At 42.4% G+C, this 18,757-nt stretch overlaps 1 protein-coding gene across 5 annotated transcripts in view; it reads left to right on the top strand.

The window, feature by feature from the left end:
- Window positions 1-17,418: 17,418 nt before the first annotated feature.
- The window catches only part of UBAC2 (UBA domain containing 2), a 162,198-nt gene continuing 160,859 nt past the window's right edge, over window positions 17,419-18,757 (top strand). For 2 of the 5 annotated variants that reach the window (XM_057707286.1, XM_057707285.1), the window contains exon 1: window positions 17,612-17,804. In XM_057707286.1, coding sequence (XP_057563269.1) covers window positions 17,627-17,804 — 178 coding nt within the window. In that variant the 5' untranslated portion in view covers window positions 17,612-17,626. Of the gene's footprint in view, window positions 17,805-18,757 lie in introns of all 5 variants that reach the window. The other 3 variants (XM_057707287.1, XM_057707289.1, XM_057707288.1) reach the window with 3 other exon arrangements.

The raw sequence follows: 18,757 nt of genomic DNA, 5'->3' as shown, positions 1-18,757 counted from the left end.
TTTGCCTCCCAATGCAGAAGGTGCAGGTTCGATCCCTGGTCAGGGAGCTAAGATCTCACATACCTCGAGGCCAAAAAAGCAAAACATGAAACAGAAGAAATACTGCAACAAATTCAATAAAGATTTTAAAAATGGTTCACATAAAAAAAAAATCCTAAAAAAAAAATTGAATAAGAGGGGCTTCCCTGGTGGTGGAGTGATTAAGCATCTGCCTGCCAATGCAGGGCACACAGGTTCGACCCCTGGTCTGGGAAGATCCTGCTTGCCACGGAGTAACTAAGTCCCTGTGCCACAACTACTGAGCCCATGTGCTGCAACTACTAAAGCCCGTGTGCCTAGAGCCTGTGCTTCACAACAAGAGAAGCCACCACAATAAGCCTACACACCAAAACGAAGAGTAGCCCTCGCTCTCCACAACTAGAGAAAGCCCACATGCAGCAATGAAGATCCAATGTAGCCAAAAATGAAAATTAAATAAAATAAATAAATTTATTAAAAGAAAAAAGAGTCCCTAGTTGGGGGACTAAGATCACAAGCCGTGAGTTGCGGCCAAAAAACAAACAAACAAAAAAAATGAATAAGGATCAGATGCCTAGTCAGCTGGTGGCTGGTGGAGCAGGTTTGGTTAAGGATATTACACTGAGCAACCACAAGGGAATAAATTAGGGGCAGCCACACCGGAGATGAGGGTTATAACCAACAATGGGCATGTTCTTGTTCGGAGAACGATAGGAGCACAAAGGCAGTGGTTTATTAAAGGGCACCCAGCCAGATGGGCATATGTGGGTAGGCATGATCAAGGTCAGTGTCGGAATCCCACCACTCCTTCCTCCCTGGAGTCAGGCTCCCGCATGCAGCATCCACCCGAGTCCCGGTCTGCCTGCCGGGCATGTTTGCACATGTGAAACCTCCTTGGCCTGTGCACAAGGACAGACTGCTATTAGCTAGCTCAGAAAACCCAGGTCTTTATTCTTTCATATCTTTTTGGCCATTGGTGGGGCACTCATTGCTGAATAATTCCCTTATTAATAAACATGCCAATCGCAGCAGGCACAAGCACATAAATACTTGCCAAATCAGAACAATCACCTCACGTTAACATTTTAACCAACCCCAGTTTCTAAACATACATGTTATCATTGAAACAATATAAGGGAGAATGTTAAATGCCCTTGTTTATGCAGTTCTACCAGTAGACTTTCTGAGACTCTCCTAGAATGAAATTTATCTTACAATGACTTTGGAAATCCTTCGTCCACACCTGGTGGAGGAGGCGGAATGGAGGGATGGAGAGGAGGGAGGGAGGTGGGGTTATCTCGAAACCTACCTGGGATTTGTTTTAATCAGGTATGGTACAGTGACAGCCACGGAGACAACTGCCTTTGAAGAAAGGTTTATTACTTACAATTGCCATGAGGAGGAAGCGCATCACACTACACAGGGCCACAGGGGGAAGTACTAGGGTCAGTCAGGGGGTAGAAGGAGTGGGGAGAGAGCACAGTGCAGAGTCTTTACTGTGGTTTCTGCTGGGAGGAATGGGAGAAGGGTAGGCAAATTTGAGCAACTTTGGGATTGGATGGTTTGAATACTTTGGGTGGGCTCTGAGCTATAGGGGTGATCTCTAATTGTGTAGTACCTGGCCCTGGGGTAATTAGGGCAGGGGAAAGTTGGTTTGGGGTATGAGAGTTAGATACAGGAGGGGCCTGAGGGTGAGGGCTTTGGTCTGGTTGGTTTGCATATGAAAGGCATGCTACCAGCCAAGTTATTCACCATCTCTGGGAATCAGTAGCCCTGAGAGGAGCAGTCTTTCCAAGCCCCAGGATGTTAAAGCATCATAAAGTAGCAAAAAACCCATGAAGAATACAGGAGTCTGCTGTCTGAGACCCAGGTCTGAGTGACTCTGTGAAAGGCCAAGGGCAAGTCTAGTCAGACAGGCTGCACAGACAGTCTTGGGTACAGCTGGCAACGGCGGGTGCCTGTCAGAGCACATGGGGTGGGGACTGTCCACTGATCACAGAGCTTGTGGGTAGCACAAGCATACTCAGAGAGGCCGGCAGACAGGAACCGTCTCTCAGCAAGGGAGCCGATGAGCTTGGCATTCCCAGGAAGGTCACTGGTCCTTGGAAGGGGGTGGGATGGTGTATTAATCAGGGTTCTGCAGACAAACGGAATCAGTAGGATGTATAACTGTATCTCTCTGCATCTATACATTTCTCTCTCTCTACATCGATTATCTATCATCTATCATCTATCTATCTATCTATCTATCTATCTATCTATCTATCTATCTATCATCTATCTATCTAATCTATCTATCGAGCCAAAGAGAGAGATTTATTATAAGCAATTGGCTTACGTGATTGTGTCTGGAGACTTGGGAAGAGTTGCTGCTGCAGTTTGAGCCTGAAGGCCATCTGCTGGCAGAATTCCGTCTTCTTTAGAGGAAGTCAGTCTTTTTTCTCAGGGCCTTCAACTGATTAGATGAGCTCCCTGCCCCCGCCCCTCATGGAGGATTGTCTTAGTCTACGTGGGCTGCTATTAAAAAAATGCCATAGATTGGGTGGCTTAAACAACAGAAATGCATTTCTCACAGTTCTGGAGGCTAAAAGGTCCAAGATCAAGGTGTTTGCCAGTTTGGCTTCTGGTGAGGTCCATCTCCTCTGTTGACAAACTGACACCTTCTTGCTGTGTCCTCACAGGGTAGAGAGATCGTTTCTCTCATATTTCTTCTTACTGGGGCACTAGCTCTACCCTCATGACCTAATTACCTCCCAGAATCTCCACTTCCAAACCCCATCATATTGGGGATTAATGCTTCAACATATGAACTTGGCAGAGGGACTAAAACATTCAGTCCATAGCAAGGGTAATCTGCTTAACTCAATGTCTACCGATTTAAATGTTAATCTCATCTAAAAAAATACCTTCACAGCAACTGCAGATGTGTTTGACCAAATGTCTGGGTACTGTGGCCTAGCCACGCTGACACGTGAAATTCACCGTCACAGCTGGGATCAGCAAAGTATAAGAGTGAGAAGTCTGGGAGCACGAGGCATGCACGACTCATTCACTGGGGCATGAGATGGACACTGCATCTCAGGAAAAGCCGAAGTCCACCCAACTGTAGAATTGGGGGAAGCAGCAAGTGTGGCTCATTCACCTCATTCAATAAGTAAACATATCGAAGCCCTACTGTGTGCCAATAGCTGGGCCAAGCCTTGGGGAGGCAAAGATGAAAGGCAGGCCCTGCTTGCAGTGGAGTGGGGGAGATAGGCAGCTACCTGATAAGCATGCTTAGTGTGCACTTGCTTTGGTAGGTAGGCATGCTTAGTGTGCACTTGCTTTGGTAGATAGGCATGCTTAGTGTGCACTTGCTTTGGTAGAGGATTGCGATGCCCAAGGGCATGGAACCCAGCCCCTCTCATAGAACAGGGGACTGGAACCCCTCAAATTCCTCTAACCCTACATCAGAATTGGACCTAATGACTGGACCACAGGTTCATCTGCAGAGGGAGGTCAAGGTGAGCCATGACCGTGGGAAGAGTGGGTGCCAGGTGAAGAGGTGCTGAAGAGGTGAGTGAGTGACTGGTGATTTCTTGATGCTGGTCAGATCAGAAAACAACAGCCTTAACTTAAAGCAGTTTTAGATTTTAAAGATTTTACCAGAAAGATTTTACCAGTGCAATTTTGGGTTCATGATCTTATCATCAGATACATGGCATACGAGATTAAACATATTGTCACCTTCAGGACAAGGGGGTTGCTAGAAAGAGCATGGAGCAAAATCTCAGCTTTTTACCTAGGTGGAAATTAAGAAAGAGGAAAGGGGTAACAGATGACTAGCAGACGGAATAAGAAATATTAAAATATGAATCAGGGGACATCCCTGGTGGACAGTGGTTAAGACTCAGTGCTTCCAATGCAGGGGGTACGGGTTCAATCCTTGGTTGGGAAACTGAGATTCCAAATGCTGCACAGCTCAGCCAAAACAAACAAACAACAAAAACAAAAAATATATATATATAGTGTATATATATATGAATTAAAGAGATGACTGTTGCCTAGTACTGCCATAAAAAGCACACAACCTAGATGGCTTAAAACAACATAAATTTATTATCTCACAGTTCTGGAGACTGTGCTCTCCCTGAAACCTGTAGGGGAGAATTCATCCCTGCTTTTCCCATTTTCTGATGTTTTCCTAGAAATTCCAGGTGTTCCTTGGCTTAGAGATACAGCACTTCAGTCTCTGCCTCGGTGGTCACATGGCATCGTCCCTGTGTCTGTCTGGGACATTTTCTTGTAAAGACATCAGTCATGTTGGACTTTGGTCCCACCTACTCCATTATGACATCACCTTAACTAATTACATCTGCAATTACCCTTTGTGCAGATAAGGACACATTCTCAGGTACTGGGGGTTAGGACTTCAACATACTTTTTTGGGGGGGTACACAATTCAACTCACAACAGGGAGCGAACTGAAGATGTAGGTAAAAGAGAGTCCTGAGTTTAGTTTTCCATATTAAAAATAGAAAAGCTAAAATCAACAAGCAAAGTTAAGTGGCAAATGGTGGTCAGTCAGTCTTCAGTACAGTAAAACCTTGGTTTGCGAGCATAGTTCGTTCCAGAAACATGCTTGTATATCAAAGCGAATTTCCCCATAAGAAATAATGGAAACGCAGATGAATCGTTCCACAACCCAAAAATATGCATATAAAAATGATTATAATACAGTAATATAATACAAAATAATAAAGAAAATACAAAATATAAAGAAAAATAAACAAATTAACCTGCACTTACCTTTTAAAACCTGTGTGGCTGGTGTGAGGGAGACAAAAGAGAGGAGGGTTATTGTGTAGGACGACTTTCACTATCACTTAACAGAATCACTGCTATCTGTTGGCTCAATGGAATCTTTTCCTTTTCGTGCAACTTTAACAAGGAACCTATCCAATGACACTTGCTTTTGCCTCCTTTTGAGGATTTCGTGGAAATGTGACATTGCATTGTCATTAAACAGATGCATCGCTCGCAGTGCTACAGCCTTATTTGGGTGGTGCTTTTCTACAAAATTTTGCACTGTTTCCCACACGTTATACATCTCCCTAATCTCATTTGAAGTGAGGGATTCCTCCGCCTTTTTCTCCTCCTCCTCTGCAGACGAGATCTCCTCCATAACCTCTAGCTGTTGCTTGCGATGCAGATCCATCAGTTCATTGGTGGTCAGCTCCATTGGCTCAGTTGTGATCATGTGACGTTCAGCATCACCTACTACTTGTAGTGCAAGACATCGCTCATTTACCAAGTTAAAATTTATTAGGAATGTTTGCTTGTCTCGCGGAACACTCACAGAACAAGTTACTCGCAATCCAAGGTTTTACTGTACTTTACTTTGTATCTCCAGCTTATTTTCTGAAATTTAGGAAATATTGCCATGTGCTCTTTTTTTTTTTTTTTTCCACCAGCTACTATGGTAACAATACTCTTCCGTGTATGCATATTTCTATTGCATTTCTATGGATTTCTAACGATAAATATTACTACTAATAATGGAAATGAGTGAGGTGGAGTTTCCTACAAATTGTTATGATTATCTCAGCTTGGGAAAAGAAGAAATAAAAGATTAAACGAATATGTCTTGTTTTAGAAAATTATGTTGAACACATCAAATCAATGTGCTATTAATAGTCAGCATGACCTGGCCATGAGATACACAGCAAAATTAAACATCTGAGCAAGTAATGACCCTCACATCTCTGAGTAAGCCAGAGAGAGATAAGCTCCCACTTCTGTTGATACAACCCTGGTGGAAGTAGATCTTAGGCACTGGCTTTGCTTGGATGGACAGGAGGCGGCTGGGCAGTTTCGTAAGAGGACATACCCTGGGCAGGAGATGAGATTAGGATGTATGGTATGTGTGTCTCGCTTTGATGATGCCCTGAAATCCAGCTTGCACCCTGGCAAGGATCTAGGGCAGCCACATCACAGTCCAAGAGGACTTGCTTATGTGGCATCAATCCCCAGCATATCCATCTAAGGGAGGAAAATGCTGGCCCCATAAAAATGTCCTGCCCTGGGGCCTGGGGTAAGAGGATAAGGGGAATTGGTCATTTGGCCTCACTTCCTTCTTTCCACTTTTAGCAGATGCTGCTGATGTTCCAACCATATCCTCTTTGCCCACCCTGAAGGTCACCTAGTGCTTCAGTGGACAACTGTCAGGAAAGTACCTGTGTCTCTCTGCCTGTGGGCTTTCTCTGGATGCAGAAGCATGGCTGAAAGTGCAGGGGGGTTTATAACCCCCAGGAGAAAACCTCATCCAATGAGAAAGGGAGTTAGTGTGAAATAGCCCAGCGTCCTTGCCGGTTGGTAAGACGGTTTTGAGGTGTGTTCTGCTCAGTCGCTTAGAAGGTCTCTAGTAGGACTTGCAACAGAGTTGTAACCAACTCATTATTGACCACCCTCTTCCTTATCTCACTTTCCTAATTCCTCATCATGCTTCCTAGGGTCACCTCTCAAATAGAGAGGTGGGAGCTGCACCCAAATTCTTGTCTCAAGGTTGGCTTTTGGGAGAACACAAACTAATAACATTATATCCAATGTTCCTCCCCCTCCCCCCTTTTAAGAATTATTTATTTATTTATTTTTATTTACTTTTGGCTGCTTTGGGTCTTCATGGCTGCAGGCTTTCTCCAGTTGTGGCAAACAGGGGCTACTCTTCGTTGTGGTGTGCAGGCTTCTCATTGTGGTGGCTTCTCTTGTTGCAGAGCAAGGGCTCTAGGTGCTCGGGCTTCAGTAGTTGCAGCACATGGGCTCAGCAGTTGTGGCTCATGGGCTCTAGAGCACAGGCTCAGTAGTTGTGGCGCACAGGCTTAGTTGCTCCGTGGCATGTAGGATCTTCCTGGACCAGGGATGGAACCCATGTCCCTTGCATTGGCAGGCGGATTCTTTTTTTTTTTTCTTTAAGAACTTTTATTGAGATACAACTGACATACAATAAACTGCATATATTTAAAGCATACAATTTGATTTTTTTTTCTTATTAGTATTGTATGTATGGCAATCCCAATCTCCCAATTCATCCCACCCCAACACCCCCCACTTTCCCCACTTGGTGTCCACATATTTGTTCTCTGCATCTGGGTCTCTATTTCTGCTTTGCAAACTGGTTGATTTGCACCATTTTTCTATATTCCGCATATATGTGTTAATATACGATATTTATTTTTCTCTTTCTGACTCACTTCACTCTGTGTGATAGTCTCTATGTCCATTCATGACTACAAATGTCTTAATTTCGTTCCTTTTTACAGCTGAGTAGTATTCCATTGTATGTATGTACCACATCTTCTTTATCCATTCATCTGTTGATGGACATTTAGGTTGCTTCCATGTCCTGGCTATTGTAAATAGTGCTGCAATGAACATTGGAGTGCGTGTGTCTTTTTGCATTATGGTTTTCTCTGGGTATATGCCCAGGAGTGGGATTGCTGGGTCATATGGTAACTCTATTTTTAGTTTTTCAAGGAACCTCCACACTGTTCTCCATAGTGGCTGTATCAATTTACATTTCCACCAAAAGTTCGAGTTCCCTTTTCTCCACACCCTCTCCAGCATTTATTGTTCCTAGATTTTCTGATGATGCCCAATCTAATCGGTGTGAGGTGATACCTCATTGTAGTTTTGATTTGCATTTCTCTAATAATTAGTGAGGTTGCGCAGCTTTTCATGTGGCAGGCGGATTCTTAACCATTGCGCCACCAGGGAAGTCCCCAATATCCCTTTCGAATGAGGAGTATTCAATGTGTTTAAACAACAAGGATGGGCTAGGGAATGAAGGTGTAGTACTGACAACCCTGCAATGGAAAGCTAGAAATCTCTTCCACTTTTATTAATGCACTGTACAAAGAGTAAGACCCCATCCACTTGATCAAAATTACCCTCAGAGAAGACAAATGGATAAGGAATAGAATAATCCTATTTGTGAACAATATAATTATAACTTATAATTATCAATATTCTACCCAATGACTAGTGTTACAGAATATGTATGGTCATATTAAGATAATTAAAAGCTTCTAAGTCTCCTATTTATGAGTCATATACCTAAAAACAAAACATAAGAAAATGTCTTATACATCTGATATATAATTTTGAAGATGACCTAAGACTGCATTATCTTTTTTTTTTAAAGCTCTTTATTGGAGTATAATTGCTTTACACTGCTGTGCCAGCTTCTGCTGTAGAACAAAGTGAATCTTCTGTATTTATAAATATATCCCTATATCCCCTTCCTCCCGCGACTCCTTCCCACCCTACCTATCCCACTCCTCTAAGTCATCAGCAATTATCGAGTTGATGAGTTGATCTCCCTGTGTTATGCAGCAGCTTCCCACTAGCTACCTATTTTACATTTGGTAGTGTATATATTTCAATACTACTCTCTCTCTTTGTCCCAGCTTCCCCTTCAGCCCCCACCCCATGTCCTCAAGTCCGTTCTCTACATCTGCATCTTTATTCTTGCCTTGTCACTGGGTTCATCAGTACCATTTTTTAGATTCCATATATATGAGTTAGCATACGGTATTTGTTTTTCTCTTTCTGGCTTACTTTGCTCTGTACGACAGACTCTAGGTCCATTCACCACACTACAAATAATTCAAGTTCATTCCTTTTTATGGCTGAGTAATATTGCATTGTATATATGTGCCACATCTTCTTTATCCATCTGTTGATAGGCATTTAGTTTGCTTCCATGTCCTGGTTATTAATGAAACTTAAAAGCTTTTGCACAGCAAAAGAAACCATAAACAAGACAAGACACCCCTCAGAATGGGAGAAAATATTTGCCAATGAAGCAACTAACAAAGGATTAATCTCCAAAATATACAAGCAGCTCATGCACCTCAATATCAAAAAAGCAAATAACCTAATCCACAAATGGCCAGAAGACCTAAATAGACATTTCTCCAAAGAAGACATGCAGATGGCTAACAAATACATGAAAAGATGCTCAACATCACTAATCATTAGAGAAATGCAAGTCAAAGCCACAATGAGGTATCACCTCACACCGGTCAGAATGGCCATCATCAAAAAATCTAGAGACAATAAATGCTGGAGAGGGTGCGGAGAAAAGGGAACTCTCCTGCACTGGTGGTAGGAATGTAAATTGGTGCAGCCACTAAGGAAAACAGTTTGGAGGTTGCTTAAAAAACTAAAAATAGAACTACCATATGATCCAGCAATCTCACTACTGGGCATATACCCCGAGAAAACCATAATCCAAAAAGAAACATGTACCACAAAGACTGCATTATCTTTACTCACATTAGGTCATCCAGAACCCAATTATAATTTGTCAAATGTATGCATGACATAAATTATATACATATAAAGGTTCTTAATCCTAGGAGACCCAACTCTCCCTTTTATAACAAATATTCTGTAATTGTCTTTAATATCCTAAATGAAGCTCAAGAAAAATATGCTATACATAATTTTATTCAATACTTTCATAGATTAATTTCATTTAAAGTTATTACAAAAATGTCTATATTTCCCTGTGCTATACATTATATCCTCAATGCTTATTTAATTTATACATGATAGTTTGTTTCTTAATCCAATACTCCCATCTTGCCCCTCCCCAATTCTCTTTCCCCAAAGGCAACCAAGTTTGTTTTCTATATCTGTGAGTCTGCTTTTGTCTTGTTATATACATTGGTTTGTTTTATGTACATAATTTTAATAATCAATACAACACCCTTATTTTGATGTAATGAAACGAAGGAAAGAAATGCATGAGAAAACAATACATAGTTTGATCTGTGGGTGTTTCGACATGACTACACTAGAAGACATAACGCTTGCATTCACCTGTAAATATATTAGTTTGTATATAAGAGAAGACCAGAAGTGATGCCACACAGGAGGTATAGAAAAATGAATGCACAGCAGAATAATAACTAATAGAGGATAAGAAGGTACATGTGCGGTACCAACAGACCAGACATGTTTGTATATGACATGAGAAAGAGAAGTAACTTTCGCTTAGCCTCCAAGAAAGAGCAGATGGTTAGGGTGATGAAGATGAGGAAGTTTGATTGTCTCACAATCAGACTCCATATGAGTTGCTTTAAAACACTTCCCTGCGTTTTGAGGGGTGGTGATGACGTTTCATAGAAAATTGATTTCCATTTTGAAATCCCACCACATGTTAGGGCACATGTTCCATCTCTAGAACTCAGACCCTGGAGACCACATCTTTTGCTATGTGATAGAAAACAGAGACGAAAAAGGAAGGAAGGAAGAAAGAAGGAAGGGAGGGAGGGAGAGAAAGAGGAAGGAAGGAAGGGAGGGAAGGAGAGAAAGAGAGGAAGGAAGGAAGAGGAAGAGAGGAAGGAAGGAAGGAAGGAAAGGAGAAAGGGAGAGGAAAAGGAAGAAAGAAAAAGAAAGAGAAAAAGAGAAAAGGAAGGCAGGAAGGGAGGGGGAGAGAGAGAGAGAGAAAGAAAAAGAAAGAAAGAAAGAAAGAAAGAAAGAAAGAAAGAAAGAAAGAAAGAAAAGAAAGAAAGAAAGAAAGAAAAAGAAAGAAAGAAAGAAAAAGAAAGAAAGGAAGGAAGGAAGGAAGAAAGAAAACGAAAAAGGAAAGAGGAAAGAGAAACTCTAGAGAAATGATGTGGACTTCTAAGGTGGGTAGTGGAGGAAGACTGGGGTTAAAAAAGCAAGTCGACCCATCACTTCCATAAAAAAACCCCACACCCTGATTTCCATATGGAATTCTCTCAGCACAGCTTTCTTACCATTGTGCTACACAAACAAGAAAACCAGAGACAGGATGGTGCAGTAGTGTCAGTGCCCCGTCCTGAGTCTTAAGCTCGTGAGGGCATACTTCCTAACCGCAGCTCCTGCTCTGCCACCAGAGCCTCTGCCTACTCACGTGGGGGGCTGGCAGTGCTGGGGAACGGCACCGTGTGGCGGTAGCCCTTAGTGACTGATGCAAGTCAGTGGATAAATACCCCAGCTGCCTGCCCTTCTGGCGGCATGACTCTGGGGCACTGGCTGAGTGGACCACAGTGCTAATTTGTTTGATAATTCACCTCCATCGGAGTCCATCCTTCCCTTCCCACTCTCCCAGAGGCCTTTCTTAAGACCACTGCCAGACAAACTTGAAACAGAATGGGAAACTTTGCCTCAGAGTCTGCTTTTGGGGAGACCCAAACTAAAAAAGATGGTAATAATTTGAAATATTTTGAAAATTTTGTTTGACGAAATTTAACGCTGTTCTAATTCTGTTAAAAGAAATCTCAAATGTTTTGTTACATTTTGTTGCTTTTGCCAGAATTGTTCCACTGTCCTGAAACTCTTCACCTAAATATGCTGCTGGAAATACTATAATAAATAATGTAGCTCCCATGTTAAAGAAGGACAAATGGAAGGAAGTCTTAGTTGAATCCAAATAATTTATGTCAAATCATGTTTTAGATCAATTAACATTTTCTGCAAACACTGGCTAATATCTTACACCATTTTCCAGTGGATTAATCACCAAATCTGATACTATAGATCCATACTGATCTTTAGATCTACTCATTATTTTAAACAGTATCACAATTAGCAATATAATCCCCAACCAACATCTTAGACCTAGTCTTATCTGCAACAGATGATGCAACTGGGAAAATTCTGGGCAAGAAAGCGTCTCTTAAAATGATGTGTGTGGCATCACTAATCATCAGAGAAATGCAAGTCAAAGCCACAATGAGGTATCATCACCTCACACCGATCAGAATGGCCATCATCACAAAATCTGGAAACAACAAATGTTGCAGAGGGTGTGGAGAAAAGGGAACTCTCCTGCACTGTTGGTGGGAATGTAAATTGGTACAGCCACTATGGAAAACAATTTGAAGGTTCCTTAAAAAACTACAAATAGAACTACCATATGATCCAGTAATCCCACTTCTGGGCATATACCCAAAGAAAACCATAATCCCAAAAGAAACATGTACCATAATGTTTATTGCAGCACTATTTACAATAGCCAGGACATGGAAGCAACCGAAATGCCCATCAACAAATGAATGGATAAAGAAGATATGGCATATATATACAATGGAATACTACTCAGCTATAAAAAGGGATGAGATGGAGCTATATGTAATGAGGTGGATAGACCTAGAGTCTGTCATACAGAGTGAAGTAAGTCAGAAAGAGAAAGACAAATATTGTATGCTAACTCATATACGGAATCTAAAAATGGTACTGATGAACTCAGTGACAAGAACAAGGACGCAGATGCAGAGAATGGACTGGAGAACTTGAGGTTTGGGAGGGGGCGGGGGGTGAAGGGGAAGCTGAGATGAAGCGAGAGAGTAGCACAGACATATATATACTACCAACTGTAAAATAGATAGCCAGTGGGAAGTTGTTGTATAACAAAGGGAGTTCAACTCAAGGATGGAAGATGCCTTAGAGGACTGGAATGGGGAGGGTGGGGGGGACTCGAGGGAGGGTGGGGGGGGGACTCGAGGGAGGGAGGGAATACGGGGATATGTGTATAAAAACAGATGATTGAACTTGGTGTACCCCCCCGAAAATAATAAATAAATAAATAAAATTAAAAATACATAAATAAATATAAAAATGATGTGTGTGGAAAAATCTCGTGTTAACTCCTTCCTCTTTAATAATATCACTCTCACTTGCAGTTTAAGGACTTCATTTAACATTTCTCGTACATATGCAATATATGTCAAATCGCTTCAGAATACTTCGACGCCACTATTTAATTTTTATTGATTCAAACAAAAAATTGCATGTTAGTATTAAAGAATAAATAAAATATTTTAAAACAATTTTCTCTGGCATCATCTTATTTCTATATGTAGGGTAAGACAGTCAAACGCCTTTTCACAGTCATTGCAAAGTTTACAAAATAATCTTTTACTCAAGGCATTATTAAAATGTTATCAATAGCAGTGATAGCATTCACTGCCTTGTGGGCCTTTCACTAATATTTTTCGGGACTGAGGTTGCCAATGAGTAGCTCAGTGACCTGCCAATGTGGCTGTTGCTGCTTTTGAGCTGTTTACAATCCCACGTTCCTGGCAGACTCCAGCTGTAGCTGCATCTGCTGCCCAATGACACCGGAAAAGGAAAAAGGTTTTCCTGCGAAAACATGTTTAAGAATTTCAAATTTTCACAACTCTTAGGATCCAACGTCCATACATATGGAAATAAATTTTCTGCCCAATGAATTTATTCCCATGAATCTTGCATTTGTCAGTAAAGCTTCATTATCATAGAGGTTGCTTGCAACTCGCTTGCAACAAACATTCTTTTGACTGTAGGTCATTTCAGAGCCCATTTTCTACTTCTTTAGATTTCTCATAGATTCTCCTAATACAATATTATGGCCCTATTAACAGAGGAGAAGAAAACATTGAAATTTCTTACTCTCATAATAATAATTTCTTATACAGCTGTTACAATTAATTTTACCCTTATATTGTTTGGATTTCCACACTATCATTCGTGCTATTCTGTAAGAAATGGTGCCTTATATCCTTCAGATTAGATTGAAAAAATATTTCAAGGACAATACTATGATTTTCAAACTTTCCTTAAATCTCTAAAATTTCTACCTTTGCCGACTCTGTGTCTCTCTTTATAAAACATTCACTTAGTCTTGATGGGTTCATCTAGATGAATTAGAAAAAGACTATGTTGCCAGCATGGACACTTTCAAATATTCAACTGAGAATTCTCAATGCCTTTTTTTTAATACTTAAGAGCATTTTTAAAACAAGAGCTAAATTTGTACATCTTTGTGAAAGATACAGAAGCACTAAGAATGCCATAAATGTAAACTGATACCGGTAACTGATGCAATGAGCAGAGTTGCTGTACGTGGTGTGGTTTTTGAATTGGTAAACAACTCCTGGTTAAGTTCCAAATATCAACCAAAACAATATAACAGTGGCATTCCTGGAAAATTCACCATGAATTAAAACTCTGCACAGCATACACGTTTAAATGTGAATTGGAGTTGGTTCTAGACTCAAATAAATACAAACGAGCTTTTACCTACATAAGAAACGTGAGATGGAAGAGTCAAAAGTTGGTTAGCAAAGAAAACAATTGGTTTTTTTGTAAGAAGATTTTGTCTGGCATCACTGGACCCCATGCAGTATCTCCCAATTCATGGTGACAACCAAAAATACCCTTACATACTACCAAAATGCTCCCTGCTCAGTAAACACCTATTATGAATATTATCAAACCATTAAAAAGATGTAACTACTCTTTTAAAAGTATCTAGACCTATTTTCTCATGAATATTGATTTTTATGATACTATATGCTAAAAGTGCATTTGAGGCAGTATGAAGCCTGCTTTATACAAGTAGCAATCATTAACCCCAGTCATTATCTACTGATTCCTCCAAAAAAGTTGCTGACTAGAATCCCTGGGAATTTGGAAAGGGGCTCCTAAGCCAGAAAGTTGGAGAGGTTATGGCCTAATAAGCTTAAGGCACGGCAGCTGTCATTCTTATTTTTGTTGCTGTGGTTGGCCCCCTCTGCTACTTAGTCATCTTTAGGAAAAACTCCAGTTTATCTCTGCTATTTTAAGGAATACTATGCCAAAGGCAGGGTGAAGTATACGGGAAAAGGGGCTTGTCAGGGATTTTGGTCAGCAACCTTCCCCCAGCGCTCACCTGGAGATTTTCTTTCTGATGCTAAAACCTAGGAGATGTTGCATTTTATTTCATTAAAGGAAGACAATGCCTTCACACCAAGAGACTCAAAATGAGTAGGATACAACATTTTGTATGACACATTCCCTACTAAGGAGGAGGCTCACTCTCTCAAGTGTATCACTATTACCCCAATGTAGAAAGCAGATTCGACAAGACATAGTGAGGCAAACGATGATTCTTAGTAACTCACAAAATTAGTTCTCCACAATACAATTCAGAGCAGAGACAAAGTAGAAATATACGCATGGACAACAGAAATGATATACAGGAAGAGATCTGGGACTATGTGATAAAGGTTGGATGAATTACACTAGTGTAGGGTTTCTCAACCTGGACTACTGACATCTTGGGGAGGAGAACTCTTTATTGTTGGAGGCTGCCCTGTGTATTGTAGGATGGTGAACAGCATCCCTGGCCTGTGCCCATTAGATGCCAGTAGCAGCCCCCTTCCCCCAATTCTCACATCAAAATTGTCTTCCAACATTGGCAAGAGCCCCTGGGAGGCTAAAATTGGCCCCTGTTGAGCATCACTGCTTCTCAGACTTCTGTGTGCATATCATCAGCTGGGAGTATTGTCAAATGCTGCTTTAATAGGTCTAGGGTATGGCCTGACACTCTCTAGTGCAAACAAGACCCCAGGTGATACCAATGCTGCCTGTCTGAGGACAACACTTGCTTCTTGGAAGGCAAACTTATAGCCTTCTATTAGTCAACACTTATGGGCCCTCAGAATGCAAAGCACATGTACACGCAGGGGATGGATTGTTGAAAACAAGCAAGCTCTGCAAACCACACTGAGTTATCATGCATTTAACTAAGAATGTTTGCAGACCTGAACATAAATAAGTGAAGGGTTTATATTTGTCTTTGTTTTTTTAAACTTCAGAGTGCTTTGTCCACTAATTCAGTAGTTCTCAAAACTTTTGGTCTTGGAATCCCTTTAACACTTAAAAATAATTGAGAGCTGCAAGAGCTTTTGTTAACATGGGTTTACATCTATTGGTATTTACCATATTAGACATTACCTAAGAAGCTGAGAAAATTGTTTAAATATTTGAAATTCATTTAAAAATAACAAGAGTATACCCGTCACATGTTAACATAACTAACAAATTCTTGTGAAAAATTACTGTACTTTCCCAAGCAAAAAATTATGAAGAACAGCATTATATTTAGCATTTTTGCAAATGTCTAACATCTGGGTTAACAGAAGACAGCTGGATCCTCCTATCTGTTTCTGCTTTGTTTGTTGCGATTCATAGTTTTGGCTGGAGTATATGAAGACAATCTGCCCTCACACATATATGAAGTTGGAAACGGAAGCATTTTAATAGTCATTTCAGACAAGACGGATATTCTTTTTTGATGACACCACAGCTTAACAAATGGTAGTTTCTTAAAGACTAGTTGCAATGAGAAATCTGAAACCCTATCTTTTGTACTGTTAATCCTAAAATTTATTGGTTTATCTTCCAGTTTGAATTGATCTTTTACCCATGCATGATTTTGTAACTTCATTGGTCATCTTATTGGTCAAGTGGAAAATACTGGCTCATTAAGTTATACCACCGTTCTGACCGTATAATAGAAAACTCCACTGTATACTCCTCAGTGATTGAGTAAAAATGACACTAACGTCTTTGTATCATTGTAAAGATAGTTTTGGCCTTTTGTACCCACTAAAGGGTGGGTGGGGGGTCCCCACATCTGCTGTGAGAACCGCTGTCCCATGTTGGCTATAGCCGACAACTTCTGCAGACAAAAAGGACCTTGAGAGTATCATTTTATGGCAAAATAACTGAATTGAATGAATCTGAAGTTAAACATAAAACGTATTTCAAGACTGTGAACAAGCTTCACAAATAAATAAAAGCCTAAAGAAAATAAGTCACTTTATACTTTTGTCTTCTATAAATATATGTGGCCCACTGTCACCTCTTCTTAAGGGTGGAGACTGTTTTATTAATCTACAAATTTCAGAGTTAGCACACTGCCTGATCCTTACAAGCACTTGAAAAGCCTCTTTTTTAAAATACACTGTACAGTTCTGTAGCCTGTCCTTTTCATTCTGCCTCCTAGTTGGTCAATTTCCCTGTATGTATCCTTTAATGGCTGCATAATATTAAAGTTTTCAAGCTCAAAATCACTTTAAAAAAAGCTGCGACTTTGCTTTAGCAAGGGGTAAAAATTTTGTAAGGGAAAAAAAAAATTTAATGGCATGGATCCAGAAGGACTCCAGGGCAGAAGTGTGGGGAGCAGGGTCGCTCCGCCACAGACTCACCCGCCTGGGACACCTGGACACGGGCCACCGAGGCGGGGAGGGGTTAGGGGCCAGGGACCACGGCACTCGACGCTTTCTGTGGGGATTTCGCACGGGACCGACTTAGGAAAAAGCGGGGATAGCTGGACCGTCCCGCTCCCCGCGACAGGGAGGGCCTTCCAGCTCCGGCTGCCCTCCCATCCGAGGACCTGCTCTCGCACTGGGCTGGGCATCGGAACTCGAGACAGTTCCGTCAACAGTCAGCCGGGGAGCCAGCTCCCGGGACGGCCGAGAAGGACTGAGCATGCGTGGAACGCGCCGGGCGTCCCGTCCGGGGAGAGGTTAGAGGTCGCGAGGAACGTCCCCGCGCCGGTATTCCAGAGGAATCCGCTGTTTTGGTGGCTCCACGGGGCGAGGGGCGGCACTAAAGCACTCTTGTGCGGCTCCCGGGAGTCACACCCGCTCCTCTCAAGCCATCCCACCCCTTTTCCAACGCTCTGGAGGCCGTCGGAAAAACCCGTGGAGGCGGACCCCTTTCGCTTCGGACGCACTTCCCTTCCCTTGCAGGAAGAGGGGGGCGGGGGGAAACGGGCGAGCCGCGCATGCGCTATTCGCAGGCGGCCCCTGTAGTGGAGTCGAGTTGCCGGATTCGTCGCCCCGCCCGGAGTGCGCCTGCGCGGTCGCCGGGTTCTCTCCACCTCCGCTTCCCCTCCCCCGTCCCCCGCGGGGGCTCTGGGTCCGGCGGGACCATGTTCACCAGCACCGGCTCCAGTGGGCTTTGTGAGTACCTGCCGCCGCCATCCTGGCTGTCCTCTACACGCCACCCTGGGTACCTCCTTGAGGAGGCTGGGGGCAGCGGGGACTCTCGGGGTTGCAGGAGGTTTGGGGCCGATCTTCCATCCCCGTGCCAGAACCTCGGCAGTTCCTGCTCCTGGTGGGGCAGCGGTCACCGTCCCCATCTCAGCCTGGAGGGTCCCGCCCCCAGCCCCCTACCTGTGAGCCCCAGGTGTGACACTCAGGTGCTCCCGGGGCTGCTACAGGTGGGCTGGGCAGCTAGGGTCGGGTCGGGTTGCCCTGCTGTTCTGGCCCCGCCCCTCGCCCTCAGCGGCGCGTGTGCCAGGTGCAAAGAAGAGGCGGTGGAGGCGACGCTGGAAGCCTGCTCCCTTCCCAGTCACCTTGTACCATTCATTCAGGCTACAGAGGGACCGAACTGGCTCCCCGCCCCGATGCAAATTACAGCCTCTGCTTCAGAAGCTGACCCTTAGTTTTACTTAATTTTTCCCCCCTCAGTCTCCCTTAGGAGTTTTTAGACGAACAGAAACTGATTACAGTACTTGAAAGTGGAAGGAAGTTTGGAAGTAGTTTGGCACGCAAGCAGGGACATTGCTGCTGGATGTTGCTATATTTTACTGGAGTGTCAGCAGGTAGAGGGCAGAGAAATATATAAAGCCTTTTAAAGAACTTTCTTTTACTCACTGACATGGCTCAATTGACTTTTGGTGAGGTGAACTGTATGTTAACTAAACAGCACTGAGATTAGGCACTGATAAGGCAACAGTGAAGTGTTCGAACAGCTGTAATTTTTGCAGTTGCTTATTACTGTTAATGCTTCACATCTCTGCTCATTGAAGTTAATCTTACCGAGTACAGAGGCAGCTGAAATTTCCAGATATTAACGGTCTGTCGTGAATGTTAGGAATCTTTCTGGGAATACATATCTTAGTCTGGGAGTA

The sequence above is a fragment of the Hippopotamus amphibius genome, chromosome 14 (assembly GCF_030028045.1).
Source record: "Hippopotamus amphibius kiboko isolate mHipAmp2 chromosome 14, mHipAmp2.hap2, whole genome shotgun sequence".
NCBI classification, from domain to species: domain Eukaryota; kingdom Metazoa; phylum Chordata; class Mammalia; order Artiodactyla; family Hippopotamidae; genus Hippopotamus; species Hippopotamus amphibius.
The sequence above is the reverse complement of the archived record's forward strand: the minus strand, read 5'-3'. Positions and strand labels throughout refer to the sequence as shown.